At 37.8% G+C, this 15265-nt stretch overlaps 8 protein-coding genes and 1 non-coding gene across 9 annotated transcripts; 2 read left to right on the top strand and 7 right to left on the bottom strand.

The window, feature by feature from the left end:
• Window positions 1–83: 83 nt before the first annotated feature.
• SOCG_01405 (TRAPP complex subunit Trs85) lies at window positions 84–2093 on the bottom strand (the record flags this gene model as incomplete). The annotated part of the gene is made up of 1 exon (XM_013164360.1): window positions 84–2093. One exon carries the CDS (start codon window positions 2091–2093, stop codon window positions 84–86), a length of 2010 nt encoding a protein of 669 aa, XP_013019814.1.
• Window positions 2094–2455: 362 nt separating this feature from the next.
• On the bottom strand, window positions 2456–4378 carry SOCG_01404 (kinesin-like protein Tea2; the record flags this gene model as incomplete). Its single annotated transcript, XM_013164359.1, has 1 exon — window positions 2456–4378. One exon carries the CDS (start codon window positions 4376–4378, stop codon window positions 2456–2458), a length of 1923 nt encoding a protein of 640 aa, XP_013019813.1.
• A 392-nt stretch (window positions 4379–4770) lies between these two features.
• SOCG_01403 (Pet117 cytochrome c oxidase assembly protein) lies at window positions 4771–5055 on the bottom strand (the record flags this gene model as incomplete). Its single annotated transcript, XM_013164358.1, has 2 exons — window positions 4771–4914; window positions 4960–5055. The coding sequence occupies 2 exons, from the start codon at window positions 5053–5055 to the stop codon at window positions 4771–4773; spliced, it is 240 nt and encodes a 79-aa protein (XP_013019812.1).
• Window positions 5056–5496: 441 nt separating this feature from the next.
• SOCG_01402 (ubiquitin activating enzyme E1) lies at window positions 5497–8798 on the bottom strand. The gene is made up of 2 exons (XM_013164357.1): window positions 8770–8798; window positions 5497–8709 (listed from the first exon to the last, which is right to left on the bottom strand). The coding sequence occupies exons 1-2, from the start codon at window positions 8773–8775 to the stop codon at window positions 5674–5676; spliced, it is 3042 nt and encodes a 1013-aa protein (XP_013019811.1). The 5' UTR covers window positions 8776–8798; the 3' UTR covers window positions 5497–5673.
• A 121-nt stretch (window positions 8799–8919) lies between these two features.
• SOCG_01401 (exosomal 3'-5' exoribonuclease) lies at window positions 8920–10083 on the top strand. Its single transcript, XM_013164356.1, has 2 exons — window positions 8920–9329; window positions 9376–10083. The coding sequence occupies exons 1-2, from the start codon at window positions 9215–9217 to the stop codon at window positions 10044–10046; spliced, it is 786 nt and encodes a 261-aa protein (XP_013019810.1). The 5' UTR covers window positions 8920–9214; the 3' UTR covers window positions 10047–10083.
• Window positions 10084–10680: 597 nt separating this feature from the next.
• SOCG_16404 lies at window positions 10681–10762 on the bottom strand. The gene has a single exon. It is a non-coding gene; the product is annotated as a tRNA-Val (tRNA).
• Window positions 10763–11073: 311 nt separating this feature from the next.
• On the top strand, window positions 11074–13079 carry SOCG_01400 (ubiquitin conjugating enzyme Ubc8). The gene has a single exon (XM_013164355.1). The coding sequence runs from the start codon at window positions 11976–11978 to the stop codon at window positions 12531–12533; it is 558 nt and encodes a 185-aa protein (XP_013019809.1). The 5' UTR covers window positions 11074–11975; the 3' UTR covers window positions 12534–13079.
• On the bottom strand, window positions 12773–14470 carry SOCG_01399 (gamma tubulin complex subunit Gfh1; the record flags this gene model as incomplete). Its single annotated transcript, XM_013164354.1, has 1 exon — window positions 12773–14470. One exon carries the CDS (start codon window positions 14468–14470, stop codon window positions 12773–12775), a length of 1698 nt encoding a protein of 565 aa, XP_013019808.1.
• Window positions 14471–14750: 280 nt separating this feature from the next.
• On the bottom strand, window positions 14751–15154 carry SOCG_01398 (splicing factor 3B; the record flags this gene model as incomplete). Its single annotated transcript, XM_013164353.1, has 3 exons — window positions 14751–14916; window positions 14996–15078; window positions 15152–15154. The coding sequence occupies 3 exons, from the start codon at window positions 15152–15154 to the stop codon at window positions 14751–14753; spliced, it is 252 nt and encodes an 83-aa protein (XP_013019807.1).
• Window positions 15155–15265: the final 111 nt, after the last annotated feature.

The raw sequence follows: 15265 nt of genomic DNA, 5'->3' as shown, positions 1-15265 counted from the left end.
CAAAAACTAAAGGCCTTGAACGATTTTTTATCATCAAAAGATGTAGCGTACTTCAATTTTTCACATCATTGAATGCATTTGTTTTAGTTTTTATCATTAGCTGTTGAGGACAATTCTGCGCCGATTGCTTTTATATGAGTCGAAAGAACAGACCAACATGAATCTTCATAGATGCAACTTGCAAATTTCCAGCATACTAGAGCCATTTTTGGATGATCGCAATCTAACCAATTTTTAATTGAATGCAAAAACCAAAACGCTGCTTTTCGTTCGCGACCATTGATTACTTTATCTAAAGAAGGGAGACTGGCTCGGACAGTAAATAATCCAGCTAAGCATGTTATAAAAAAGGCATACTCAAATTTCGATAGAGGAATTACATTTAAATTAGTTAGTCGTTGAAACCAGTGTACAGCATCGTCAATACAATTTCCCGGCCGGGTAGCTAATAATAGACTTCCTATAACAATACTTCGGGAAGTATAGTATAAGGAATGAAGTCTTGCAGCATAAACGAGCACCATATCATTAAATATCTTATCCAAAACTGACGTTCGTAGTTTTGGAGTAATTGCACGGTTTTGCATCAAAAGACAGATTATCTGGGCTTCCAAACAAGAAGCTAAATAATTCCACGCCCTTTCCTGACAAAACGTTTTCCGTAGCTCATCATAAATCTCGTAAGCTCGTTTATACTCACGCAGCATGAACAAAAAATCAGCCATTCTTCGCTTCACAGCTTCTGGCTTGTCTGCAGAATACATAAAATAGTCAGAATCGTAGTTTCCCTGAGCAGAGGATGAATGGTTCTTCCCAAGGTATTTTTTTGAAGCAGAAAATAACTTCCCTGTAAATCCACCATAATGCGTAACCGTACTCTCTTCCCAGGAGTTTACACATCTCTGCATAAAAGGACGTATGCCTTCAAAAAGTATCGTGGTTACTAAACTTTCCATTTCTTGAATTTCTTCCGAGGGTATCACTGGCTTCAAAGAACTTCCTTTTTCTTCATCTTCTTCCTTTAAAATTTCTAAAGGAGATTTCCACGTAGGTTCAGGCACTTTAGCTAATTCTGAGTCAAATGAGAACAGTGTCGGACTTGAAAAACTGTTGACTAACGAAGCCGAAGAAAGTAAGCTTGAGGGATTATAAAGGTCACCTTCACCTTTTAGTTCATCCCTATTATATTCCGAGTTCGATGGAGACTGCCTGTTTTGTATATGCGCTAAATCGATATATCGTGATCGCAGTCGAATAAATTTAGAATTCGCACCTATGCTACGTTGTATGTTCCCAAACACTTGAAGAGAAGTTTCTAAATCATGTTCATCTTCATCGTGAATATAAAGATAATAATGCAACATCTCCCTTGACATAAATCTAGGAAAATTAGCGTTATTTACTTCTTTATACAAGCGCATTATAGTAGCTAGAGGATGTGGATTATGGGAAGTTAGCACAATTAAACATCCGACAGGATGGGAAAAGGTTTCTTGTTGTGCTATCGGATTACCAGACATTAGAAATTTGAAATATTGTAGCATAGGGTCTAAGAACGAATCCGGCTCTACTTGATCATCAACTTCCGCGGCCCATTTCTTAATATTTTTCTCAAAAAGTTCACGTATATGTTCCATATTTCCTCCGGGTGCAAATTCATAAGACATTTCTTGTTCTAATTCAATCTCATTTTCTTTATTCCATGCTCGATCGCGATGCCATTGTTGAGGAGTTCGCACAGCTGACATTGGTAAAAAACGAATAGAGCTTGTATCTTCCCGAAGTCTACCACTTTGTGAGTTTGCATGTTGCGCCGAAGTGTTGGGGTTGTTAGATTTTTTGCGTTCGACACGGTCGCCAAAAGACCGAATAAAAGAAGCAAAGTTTTTGAAGCCTTTTCCTTTTATAAAAGTTTCTGTATCATCCGAGCACAATGTGAAGACATTAGGACAAAAAGCATGCTCAATCAATTGGCGTAACTTTTGTTCAAACTCATAATTTGTACTCGTCGAAGAGAAGTCCCCTGACGCGTCGGACACGGACGAAGCAATTTCAGATAAGCTGCGAGAAAGAAAATTTGTTGTAATATCCATAAAGTTCAAGCTGACCCTTGTCAATTAATTCAAAGTCAGGTTAGACTGTACCGATTCAGCGTTAGTCGTCAAAATCTACATAAATAGAGATGTGTAGCAGCCTCAATGCCTCTGTTAATTAGAGTTCGTTTAAGAATGAAAGAATAAACGTAAAGAAGCCATAGGATATAGCACTGTTGAAGGGTAGTACCAAGAAGGTGTAACAAAAGGAATCATTGTAATACTGAAGACAAATAGCGAGGTACTTTCAAATGCAGTAAATAAAACGTCAAGACAAAAACAAAATGAAGGACGATAGGAACTTCAGCAATCCAAATATAAATTTTTTAATAAATGATAAATAATTTTAAAAAAGCAAATCATTAAATGGCTGTAGTTTGCGGATTGATTGCTTCCAAAGACATTGTTTCCACATCAGGTGCATCCATTTCAGCCTGATCAGAAACGTATCTGGTTGTTTGGTCGTTTTTCTCAAAAAAATTCATATTTTCCTTTCCAGTTCCTTCGAGTACATAGCCTTTTGGTAACTCTCGAAATTTCGGAAAACGGATTTTGGATTGATTTAACTCCGCAAGCTCACGTCGTTGCTGTGAAGATCTCAGTGCATAAATGATTTTTTCCTTGTCGCTTAGTTCTTCTTTCAAATCAGCAATCTCCATATTTCGATCGGAAAGTAATTCTTCCATGCGCAACCGAGCACGACTAATAGCGCTTTCATGCGATTTCTCAGCTTCAAGCCATGAAATATAAGCATCTCTTTCTTCCAAATCAGATTTAAGTTGTTTAATTACGTTGGTACAAAGTTCAAGTTCTTGGTTGCTTTTAGCTAGTGCAGCGCGTAAGGAACTTACTTCGGCTTGATAGTTGGTAGATGCTTCGGCTTGTCGAATTTCAGTAGGTAAATTCTGAGTTCTCATAGCAAATTTTAGGGTATTCGTGGTTTCAACCGCATGACGGGGCTCGATACTGATAGTTGCTAACAAGGATATCTGGGATTGACCAGACAAGGATTGTTGAAGCAAACGAGTAAGTTTGGATTCACGGTACGGTATATGACTATTGTTTGAAGAGGCACCCCCATTCAAAGAAGTGGATAATCGAGAAATGACGGTTCCTAATGTAAGCAACGATTTGTTGATGAATGCACCTTCCTTTCTTCGTTCATGATCAGTAGAAGCTCGTTCACTTCCTGCTAAGTCAACAAGACTGAGCGTAGACGTCCTTGTAGTGTGAGTTGATTCTGAGTTTCGAATAAGAAAGACTTGTAATATCGCATGAGATCGAGAACTATAAGTATTGTAATCGGTAGCGGCTGTTTTTCTAATAGCATTGCACTGCTCGATAACTTGGCTTACTTCTTCCGGGCTAGTTACTAATACACGGGTCATTGGTGAGACAATAACTTCACCATTAGCACCCTCACGAACCTTTGGCTCCTCGTGCGAATCGCTGATTAAATCTCGAATCCGTTCATTATAAATTTCAAGATAGGAAATTCGAATTTGAAACGTGTCAGAGTCTGCATTTGACTCTACCATGTTAAATAGGTCACGCATACCCAAAGGAATAATTCCCGGCTCCTCGTCTGTTCCTTGCATCGAATAAGTTTTACCTGTTCCTGTCATACCATAAGCAAATACAATGCCGTTATATCCAGAAAAGACGTTACGGACAACGGAAGCGACAGATTTCCTGTATATACTAAGATTATCGGATTCCACACCGAAGACATGATTAAACATGTATTCCTGTTGAAGAGAAGATGAGTTAGAGCTTGTATCTTGGTGAATGTACTCCCGCTCGTAAGGATCGTTTAAAACAGTTCCATGTGACCAGAGGTTGTTATTTTGTGTTTCAACCGGACGTATACGAATACTTGTTATAATATCATTGCCCAACAATGGTAATTTACCAGTGCCAGAAGAAGGAATTCTATCGGTTTTTGAGAACGATGAAGCTGCACTATCAAAAGATTCAGTACGGTAACTGCTTGCATCTTGAAGGTTCAAAATCGACGGACGAGGATATCTATCTAACGTTCCTGGAGGTGAAGCAGTTCCCTCTGACACTCCAAGTTCAAGTGCTGAAGATTCTGCAACACTTAGTTGCGTGCTATTGCTTCGATACATTGGAGTTGAAGGGTTCGAAAAGTTTCGAATCAACGAAGGGTTTTGGGGATAACTTCCTTTCATCTGAGGTGTTACGTTCCTCAAACTAGTCATAGTAGAATATCTTCGAGGTGCTACCAAACCAGTGGAACCAACTTTGTTCGTAGATGAACTCATCTCATTTAAAATTCCAAATTACAGTCTTTACGACTGTCAAGCACACAACACTTTCTTTCTCCCGATAAAGAATTAATCGACTAAACGAATGAACTTTAAAAGATCTGAGATGATTTATTAAGATTATGTTTTTTTTTATAAAGTCCGTAGTGATGAAAACAATGGATTTAACGCCTTCACGCTATATTGCTTAAAAACCGTTTTGTGGAAGTCCGTAACGCATACTATCGACCTTAGCATCCTTGTTGATCTGGCTCGGAAAATGATTCACTAAAAGAATGTATTTTCAAAAATAACTGTTTTCTTTTGTTTGTGCTATTTATAAACGCGTGTTTTTGTTTTTGTATTGTTTGAGAAGCTGTTTCTCAAATAAGTTCGTGATGATTTAAATTTCACGATGAGTCGTTTGAATTTTTCGTAATTGGTTGATCCTTCTCGTAGAAATCGTACAATGCTCTTTGTTTATTTAGATCATCAAACCTGCTTTGCTTGATCTGTTTTCGCTCCTGATCTTTCTCTACACCTGCTGACATTCTCTAAAATGGAATTAGTCACGATTCACTTATAAGGTGTAAGTTTACCTGCTTTTCTGCGATCTGATTGCTATGGACGAAATACACCATAAAAATACTGAACGCAGAGGCACCCAAAATACAGGTTTTCGATGCTGTAGACATGTTAATGAACAAATGGATGAAGGCTTTCGTTCCGCTAATAGCTTCATATTGAGGACTTCCCTTAGTATGATATATTTTGTTAAAATATTTTTTAAATCGCCTTCTGTTACCGCCCGTAGGATAGTACTTTTTATGTCGCATAAGCGGCAATTGTTAAGAAAATAAACACTTTTCATACTGTAATTAAATAGAAACAGAATACAATCAGGAATATTGGTATACCGTTAAGGTTCAAGAGGTTCAATTTCAAAAGTCCTTATGCCTGATCATTTGCAAATTTGTTAGTACTTACTAGTAATAAGCCATTAATTACATATGACAAAAAGGTGAGCCGTAACTTGTTTGCTTATGCTACAGGCACAGTGACGACGATTTCGTGAAGGCTTAATGATCATACGAGCTAATGCAGATTTGCATAACTCGTCAGTCTTTTCATTAAGCACTGATACTACATATACACAATCAATGAGAAAATATATGCTCATTTAGTTTAACAAGATAAATAGATACAAACACAAAGATTTTTTAGCTATATCGAATCTATGAAAAGACCAAGCCATTAAATCCATATTGCGCAGACAATCTTAAACCATTAAAAATCATTAATACTTTTTCTCTTTAAACTTTGACTGTAATGAAAGGAACTTCAACATCTTCACCATCTTTGTCGTCGCAACAAACTTCAAGGATCAAATGCTTTCTGAAAGGCTCCAACTTCTTCTTCGATATTTGTTCAACCAAATCAGAAATCTTGAGGGGTAGACGTTCTGCAAGTTTCTTGGGTGGTTGAAAATTAGCGTAAAGCAAAGAAACACCAGAAGAAAGCATAGTGACTTCCAAGCCCTCCTTTTCGGAAAAGTGGTCTATAAGATTTTGCAAGGTGAAGTTGGGAAGAGTAAACCGGTCCCAAATTTTGTCAACCTCCTTTTCGTTGAACTTCATCTTGGGAGATCCAATAGGGTCTGAGAATGTGAAAAGCCCAATAGCAAGGTTAAAGAATCCGTTTTTATAGTCTTCCAATTTCTTCTTGCCATCTACCAACTTGACTAATTCTAAGCAAACCAAACCAGAAACAACTGCGGTAGAAGTACACATAGCAGGCACAATCTTGCCAGCGACGAATTTGGTCTTAAAACGATCGGCGGTCGTAATCTCATAATTCAGAGCTCGAAGGTTAGAAGCAGCTGTAATGAAGTCAATGTGATGGTTGGTGTCATCATCCTTTTCAAAGTCTGCAGGTGTCAATCTAAAGCCGGCCAAAGAAGATGGAGGAGGTAAGCTATCAGCAATAGATTTAAGCTCTTGCTTGTCAGAGTTAGCAGCTGCTTCTGGTGCTTCGTCAGAGTCATTGACTTGAATCTTGACACCACTCTTGGGAGTATATTCAGCAGGCTTAAAGCTGGAAAGAACCCGTTCGTAAAGAGCAGGATCAGTTTCCTCCTTCAAACCATAATTGAAAGCATAGATACTGGCAGCAGCAACGATGAAATCAAAGTGAGCACGATTGTTGATATCGAATGTTAAAGGAGAAGGAGCGCGCTTGGGACCGCTCCAGAAAGGTTGACCATTGGAGGTAACAGAATCCTTGGGAAAGTTGAAAAGTAATTGTTGAATATTATGGTTAAAAAACTTTTCGAATTGATTACGAGCCCAAATAATACATTCCTCAAAAGAAAGAGGCTTATCAGTGACAAGATAATCACGAATATTCTCTAACACTTCACGAGGATTACTGCTGGTTTTCAAAGTTGTTTCCAAGAAGTTGGGCGAGCTGAGATACAAGTTTACGTTGTCAACAGGTTGCTTAAATAATCCCTCGAACAAATCACGTGCCCAAGCAATTGTATGCTCAATACGGTTAGGGAAGTTTTTAAGAGTGCAGATAGGGAAAGATTTCTCAGGAGGGTCTTGGGATGATCCATACGATTCGGTAAGGTGAGGAACAACCACCTGAGTGTTACCCTTTGTACCTAAAGTACCAGACTCTAACAATGGTTTTTCAAAGAAAACACAGCGGCGATCGACGTACAAACGAGCTTCAACATTATCCAAAGCATTAGTCACCATAGAAAGGTTACCAAAGAACTCGTCTCCGAAAATGCCTTCACTCTCGGGTCCAACGCGTTCTTGATAAGAGGTAATTTTTCCAGTTAGTGAAGGATTCATGATGGCTACAGCATTAGCGGCAGATTCAGCCTTCAATTTACCCACGTCACGGGGTCTGAATAGGAATTGACGGTTCAAGTTGGATTTTTCAATCGAATCCATATCGGTAACATGAATATGACCATGTTCTCCCGTGGCAACACCCATCATAGACCAGTTCTTCAACATCTCACAACCGATGGCACCAGCACCAACTAAAAATTGGTTTAAGGAGCTCAGTCTTTGTTGGAACTCGGCACCAAAAACTGCAATTTGGCCATCGTAACGAGTGCCTCGAGGCTTGCAGGATTCTTCGCTAAGTTCCACAGAGGTTGGAAGACTCTCGAGGGAATCGAAGTAGAAAAATTGCTTAAAGGGGAAGAATTTGCTAGTGGTAGACTTCAAAACTTCTTGAGCAACGATACCACCAAGGAAAGCACACATGGAAACAAGGTCACCTTTAGCTTGATAAGAAACCTCTTTAAGAAGTTTTTCGTCCAACTCCAACTGAGAATCAAAAGAAGTACCGATCTTCTTCGCAAGTTGAAGGAATTCGCCAGCATCAGCATCGTTTCTGGGACGAGGTAAGGCGCCGTTATGTGTATCAGCAAAAGCAGAAAGCGCTTGGAAGGCTACATGATATTGAGGAGGACGCAACATCTTTCCAAAATCAGGAAATACATAGTCAGGCTCCTTTAAAGACTCACGAAGGGATTTGAAGGCGAGCTTTTGAGGCATTTTGACTTGAGTAAAAATGCCACCAGTGGCAGCGGAACCACCAAGAACGTCTATAGATCCTATAGAAAAGGTATAAGGACCCTTAACTTCTACCTTGTGAGGCTGGCCGTTGTTCAAAGCAGGCACACCCTTAACTTCAGCAAACTTCACATAGTCACCATCTTCTAAGCCGTGGCGAGTTTCTTCAAGCATCGTAACAGTGCCATCGTCGGTAATATTAGCAATCATTCCAGTCAAGGGTTCGTTTCCATCAACATCAGTGCAAATAAATTCGGGTCCGAAATCGCAAAACACAGAACCAAATAAACCGCGACTATCTGCGGAGATAAAGGCAATTCCGTTTTCATGAGTAAAGTCATTAATTTCCAATTGTTTGCTGAGAGAAGTCTCAGTGACAACAACACACTTATATTTTTTTAAATCTTGAATTGACAATTGTGGAGTCGAAGAAACGGGAACATATTGATTAAGTTCAGCCAATTTTGGTACACTGACTTCAGCACGTGCAACGCCCAGGTCGTCTTCGGTCAAAAAGTACTGTGAAGACAAATCCTCGATATGAGTTGGTTGAGGATCGTATAACGTAACACTCTTGACACCAGCAAGGCAAACATTTTTAGCAATTTCAACACCGAGACCTTTGCATCCGATAATTAAAACATCTGATTGACTCATTTGCTTCATGGCCTCGTGACCCAAAACATATAGTTGTCGGGAGTATAATCCCTCATCAATGGTGCCTGACCCCGTTTGATCTATATTCATTTTACTCTACAACATGTTAGTATTCAATTCAACTGCCATTCTTTCAATATAATTCGTTTCACGTACGCTCATGATGGATATTGTGGTGTTGGCGTGGTAGAAAGTTCGATGACCTCAATATATATATGGGAAATAGTGAAGTCTACCGCAGTGAATACAAAGTGCTTAGAAATCATGAAATAAATTTGAAGCTAGCTTACGAAGGCTTGATTAGCACCTTTTTAGCAGTAAGATAAGAGTAATTTGCCTCTTTTTTCTTTGATTTTCAGAACTAAGTTTCTTCATATACGTTCATTTTGCTCTCTATTGCTAGTAGCTTAAGAGTCTTTGATGACTATCAGTAATTACTATAGTGTATATAGCTAGACATCACTATTTAAACATAGCGTCAGCAGTACTACGTCTGTTAAGTGAGACGTTCAAACATGAAGAAAGTTGAGCTTTCGACGGTCTCGCCGCAAAAGATTGACAAATTGGCTTGTCATTTTTTTGACCAAATATAGAAGAAGTCATGACAGACCGTAAGAGAGTAGGCGGTCCTCTGGTTTCAGTACCTCCAACATTTGAAGTGCCTGAACAACCTGCTTTTACGAGAGATCGCAATGCGGATACTTGCCGAAAAATATGTAAGTTGAACTGTTTATTAAAGGAAGATAAAGCTAATATGACTAGATCTGAAGCTAGGATGGGCCACCAAGGCCATGGGAAGCGCTTATTATGAGTCTGGTAAAATCAAAATTGGATGCGGTGTTTATGGTCCTAGACCAAACAAAACTTTTTCTTTCCAAAATATAGCTAAGTTGAATTGCGAAGTTAAATTTAGTCCTTTTTCGATGCTTGAGAGGAAGGGACACGTACAGAGTGCTGAAGAAAAGGACTATGGTTTCTTACTTGAAACAGCTCTTTCTCCTAGTATCCTATTACACTTGTATCCAAAAAGTTCTATTGATGTTTATGTACAGATTCTTGAGAGCGATGGAACAATGGCAACATTGGCGGCTGCCATTACTTGTGCTTCTGCCGCTATCGCTGACGCCAATATAGAATGCATTGATTTGGTTACAGGTGTGAGTCTATTATATAAAATCCAAGGACCAGAATATTGGGTGGATCCAGACTATATGGACGAGTGTGGTAGACCACGTCCGTACGGTTCTTTAGTAGTCGGCCACATGGCTGCTCTTGGGCACGTAACTCAGATTTGGGAGAAGGGGAAATGCACTCCTGAACGGCTTAAGGAATTGCTGGAGAAATGTACAGAGACGGCAAAAGGAGTTCGTTTGGTGCTCAACCATACCCTTAGTCAAGAGAAATCGGGATCCTTGGTTAACGAAACACCGTAAGTTGTCTTTTCGTGTTAGTTAGAAAAAAATTTATATGATGGTCTTGTTTCATAGGTTTATGCTATTTTTCTTTTCTCAAATACTTTTGAAGGTTTAAGATTCAAATCATGTTATATCATTATCATTGGGGGTTTCCGTTTGTATTCTATTCGATCTCCCATCCTTCCATCTACAAATTGATTCTTCATAGCCTTTTATTAAGCAAAAGCAAAAGTCTTATTATGGATTATAGTTAATATTCCCAAATGCTAAGTGGAAATCAGTTACGTATTTCAATAGACAAAATCACTGGAAACGAAGGAAATGGTTTCTTTTTTTATTACTCTCATTGAAACGCAAATTCTGTGTTTGTTAGGAAAAAAGATATTGTGATCGCTGTCAAGAATCAAACAAGCAATTTTGATATGTATATAAGTATGTTCCTTTTAGAATAGTATCTCATCAAGATTGCAAATTATCTTTTTTCTCACGTACTACATTAATTGTTGTCGACTTAACCGGCTTTACCATCAATTATAAGAGTTCATTTTGCATCAAGTAAAAGACGCTACATATTAACTTATTTAGTTACAAAACGGCGGAAACAAGCTTCGTTCACATAGAAGTGTCTACGGGCAAATAAAATAAAAACAATTGATCGTGCCAAGACTCGAACTTGGGACCGTCTGCGAACCTTTATGTTAAGCAGAAATTATAACCATCTAAACCACACGACCTACTGTTGCAATCGTCATGCAGAGAATACATATTGAAGCAAACTTCTCCCAATTTTTTGATAGTAAAAGTTGAATGAGGACTGAAATATTAGATCATGGCATGAACTGTAAGTATCGTTGTATTTTCATTTTTGTAGTATTTGACGACTGGCATCGTGTAGTTTATAACTGCTCGATATCGGTTTAAGGAAATGCAGATTGTAAAGCAAGTTACTATCCAACAATAAAATCCTTTAAAGAAACAATTAGACGTGAACACTTATGCAAGACATCCTGTTGATGATCTGGCTCCCAGTATGTATAACTACGCGTATAAGTATCCAAGGTAACATATCCTCTTTAATATGATGGTTGTCAATTCTGGAGCAACAGTGCGTAGAACTGTTAAAATATGGGCTTCCCTAACTGTTATTTTCTTTCTACTTTTGAATAAAGAGATGCTAGATGTGTCATGGAATAACTAACTTAGTCGTTGGATCCGAATGGGTATTGCCATGGTTGCTAGTAAGATGGATACCTTGTTATGTGAAGTACTCAAACCGAAAGCACAGTTATAGTCATCATAAACGTATTTAAGCATCTCTTTTTACTTTAAATTTTCTTCAAATACCTTTCATAAGGCTAAGTAATTTGCTTCTCCAGTCGTCACAATATAGGACATTCCTTCTTATGAGTATTTGCATGGAAAATCATTGGATTGAATATTTCCTTTCATCTCCAATTACTTGTAACATTATTTTGCTAGAAATTTACGGACAACATTGAAAACGCAACTTACTTCTTACTGGAACGGTAGGCTTAATCTGGAAGGATATAAACAGTTTTACGCTAAAGAAGCCTTATTTTGAAAATGAAACTTGTATCTAAAGTAATTTATTTATAAAAATATTCTCTCATTTCATTGAATAAAAAACTAAGCGCAATGCTTAGTTTGTTAATACCTGGCTACGGCACACGCCACGACACCTAAGCTACACACTCCAAATTCTGTTGAACCTCTCTTGGAAAGAAAAAGCTCCTTTTTTCGGCATATTTTCTGTTTTTTTACGAATTGCAGTTTTTTGAGAGTTTTTTTTTTTTTTAAAAAAAACGCATTCGTTCGTTGACTCCTATCTACTTACATTTAAATCTATCTTTTGAACATACACGCTTAGGTGTTTTTTCTTTTTCTTCTAACTTATTCAATTCCTCCGTTTTTTTAACATTGGCAAAGATGTCAAGCCCTAGAAGAAGAATTGAGACTGATGTTATGAAATTGCTAATGAGTGACTATGAGGTTACTCTTGTAAACGATAATATGCAAGAATTTTATGTTCGTTTTCATGGTCCTAACGAAACTCCATATGCTGAGGGAGTTTGGAAGATCCATGTAGAGTTACCAAGCGAGTATCCTTGGAGATCTCCCAGTATTGGGTTTGTGAATCGAATATTCCATCCAAACATTGACGAGCTTAGTGGGAGTGTTTGCTTAGATGTAATTAATCAAACTTGGTCCCCTATGTTTGATATGATTAACATTTTCGAAGTGTTCTTGCCTCAACTACTACGCTATCCCAATGCTTCTGATCCTTTGAATGGAGAAGCTGCCGCATTACTACTTCGCGAACCACAAACTTATACTGCCAAAGTGAAAGATTACATTCAAAGATATGCTAGCAAAGACCATGCAGATGCTTCTTTGGATGACTCGTCAGACAATGATAGCATGTCTTCCATTGAAACAGAGTCTGAAAATGAAGAGGTAACGGGTCAAATGGACGATGACATATAGAGCGTTATTGATCCTTCTGATGACACTACGAGAATGAGAATATCTAACGAAAAGAATTGCTCCGATAAAACAAACCAAATAACTAATAGCTATTTTGATATTGTTGAACTCGAATCTACTATCACACGAAAACTCCCCTATAATATAATGAAATTTATAGTGATCTTGTAAAACAAAAAAAGAAAGAAAAAAAAAAAAAAATTGGATTGATATGAGACATAACGATTGATACTCTTAATCTAAACACCTAGTTGTAGCAAGAGCGCACTAATTGGACTACTATCAAGTGATGGATCGTTTTCTTTTCCCCTGATATGTTGAATACACTGACCAAGCAGAACGACTAATGAACAATTTTCGTCAGAAACTTCTTCATAATGAACATTAGAAACCTCATTATAAATGGAAGTCAATATAGTTAAGAATTGTTTGTCCCTAATAAATATCATTTTTGAAATATAATTAAAAGCATCGAGATGAAGACTTGCGTAGACTTGCATTTCAAAATTTCCACTTTCCCCTAGTTCAATAAGTTTTTCGCGAAGGACCTTATATGAGGGTCGTATAATACCATCGTAAAAATAATACTGAAGACATGATAGAAACCATAATGTAAGCCATAAACTTTTCCAAGGATACCTGCCGTTACCATAGACAGATGATTTCCTTTCGTAACTAAAGGATTTGATATCGATAATATTAACCTGCAATGCACCCAAAAAACTCCATAACCTAGAATAATCTCTTTGAATAGTACTATCAATAAACATGTTATAAGGCCATTGTAAGGAAATAGCGAGATAAATTGGAATTCCCTTAAAGCTTATATTTGGGCTTAATGGTTCCAAAGACTTTGCCAAATGAAGAGAAGAAATGCAGTCTCCATACATGGAATCCAAATCCAAGTCTGAAACTGTGTTCCTCAAAACCATCGAAAAGTACTTTTCCGGATTTTCAATGATTTGCTGTGAAGGATTAACGTCAAACTCGATAAGTCTTTTTAAAATAGTCGTTAAAACGTTTGTATCTTCATGTAACATCACCATTTCGAGCATCATTGTCAAATCCACAAGTCGACGAGCAGACGCCATCTTGAAAACGATATCTCTAGAGGCAAGAGCATACAATCTTCCCACTGTCTGCTTTACCGAAGATTGTGAAATCGGAAACTCAAGAGACTTAGTTTCGCCATAAAACTCTTTGATAAGCTTCGCATAAACATCAATAAGCATAGACTTTGCCTTCAACATACAAATTCTGGTAAAAAGGGCATCCTTCGCTGATGCTAAATCCATAAAAGGAACCAGGACATGTCCACTGCCCTCGTAAACATCTGGCGAAACAGAAAGGTATCCGTAATCATCTCGAAAATCAGTAACCAAATATTCAAGAAAGTGATTAAGCCATACTTTTTGTAAGCGAATTTCAACCTCTAAAATAAGTTGCTTAAAATCCAAACGAGATGACCGTATATAGAGCAGTGTCAGGGAATGAAAGATAGAATATGCCGTCCGATATTGAAGCGCGGTTGTAGTGATCATAAGCAAATCCGGAAAGGTATACTTCCATGGATTTAGATGGGCTTCAACTTGAGTCAGAGAAACAAACTTTTCAGAGCCAACAAATGAAGAATCTCGAGTTAAAATTTTCTGTTCCAAATCGACAAGGTTTTCGTCAAATTTTCGAATAATATCCTCAACAAACATGTAGAGCGAACGATGAAATACATTATTTCGATTATCTAGGGGTGAGATTGAAGTGTCAAAAAGTCTGGCAGTTTTTCGACGCTCAACAGCCAGATAACCAATTTCTTGTAATAAATGACGTTCCCCTGGATGTAGAGTTTGAAGAGAGGGATGTAAAGTTATAATTTCGTTGTCGACAAGGAACAGGCTAGAGTCATAACCAGCAAGAAAGAGTAACAGTTCGTGTAGCATTTACCAGCAAAAAATAAATGTAGACGACATCCGAAAGCACCCTCTTTTTATAAATAGTTTATAGATAAAGTAAAATATCTCGCACAAGCAGTGAACGCACAGAACATAAACTTCTTGGGAAGTGCGCTGTGAAGCGCTCCAAGTAACTAAAGTAACAATAGCAACTGACAATAATAGTTGATAGAGTTTAATGGATCCTGCTTAATAAATCATCAAAATTCATTTAAAAAGAAAAAATTTAGAAAGCATATGACATTAATCCATCAGATTCAGCCGGTATTCAATTGTTGGGAGGAGGAGGTCCACAAGGCATAATCATTTTTTCCAGCATTTGCTGACGAACTTGCGTCCTAGATTCACCTAATGCAGTTGACATGTATGCGAGTAGCGGCGGATGTCCGACGATGGATGACAACGCATCTCTATGTTGATTAACCATCCATTCACTAGCCCAACGGCGTTAGTACTAAGTATCATACTAAACGAGAACAGTATAGTCTGTACTTTTCTCCAAAACAAACTTACTATTTGGTTGTTGATGAATGACCCACACCAACGAATCGCGCTTGAAGTTGTTCCAATTTTGCCTGTGAGCGCAATCTATCAGCCTACAAGAGTTGGTTAGTATTCATAAATCATACATAATATAAAACTATTTAAGAAACTCTTGTTTTACCATACCATACTTGAAATTCGTGTGAAATCGCGTTTCTGACAGGTTAATCTTGCGACAGGCTTTTTCCTTGCTTTTAAAGTGTTTGAGCGCAACGCGGTAAATATTAATGTAAACAAACA

This window comes from Schizosaccharomyces octosporus, assembly GCF_000150505.1.
Source record: "Schizosaccharomyces octosporus yFS286 unplaced genomic scaffold supercont6.3, whole genome shotgun sequence".
Taxonomy (NCBI): domain Eukaryota; kingdom Fungi; phylum Ascomycota; class Schizosaccharomycetes; order Schizosaccharomycetales; family Schizosaccharomycetaceae; genus Schizosaccharomyces; species Schizosaccharomyces octosporus.
The sequence above is the reverse complement of the archived record's forward strand: the minus strand, read 5'-3'. Positions and strand labels throughout refer to the sequence as shown.

Excerpts from the sequence above, each read along its gene's own strand:
- SOCG_01401 (XM_013164356.1), top strand. The coding sequence starts at position 9,215 with ATGACAGACCGTAAGAGAGTAGGCGGTCCTCTGGTTTCAGTACCTCCA. Across the intron at positions 9,330-9,375 it reads GGATACTTGCCGAAAAATAT|ATCTGAAGCTAGGATGGGCC; the intron begins GTAAGTTGAACT and ends TAATATGACTAG.
- SOCG_01400 (XM_013164355.1), top strand. The coding sequence starts at position 11,976 with ATGTCAAGCCCTAGAAGAAGAATTGAGACTGATGTTATGAAATTGCTA.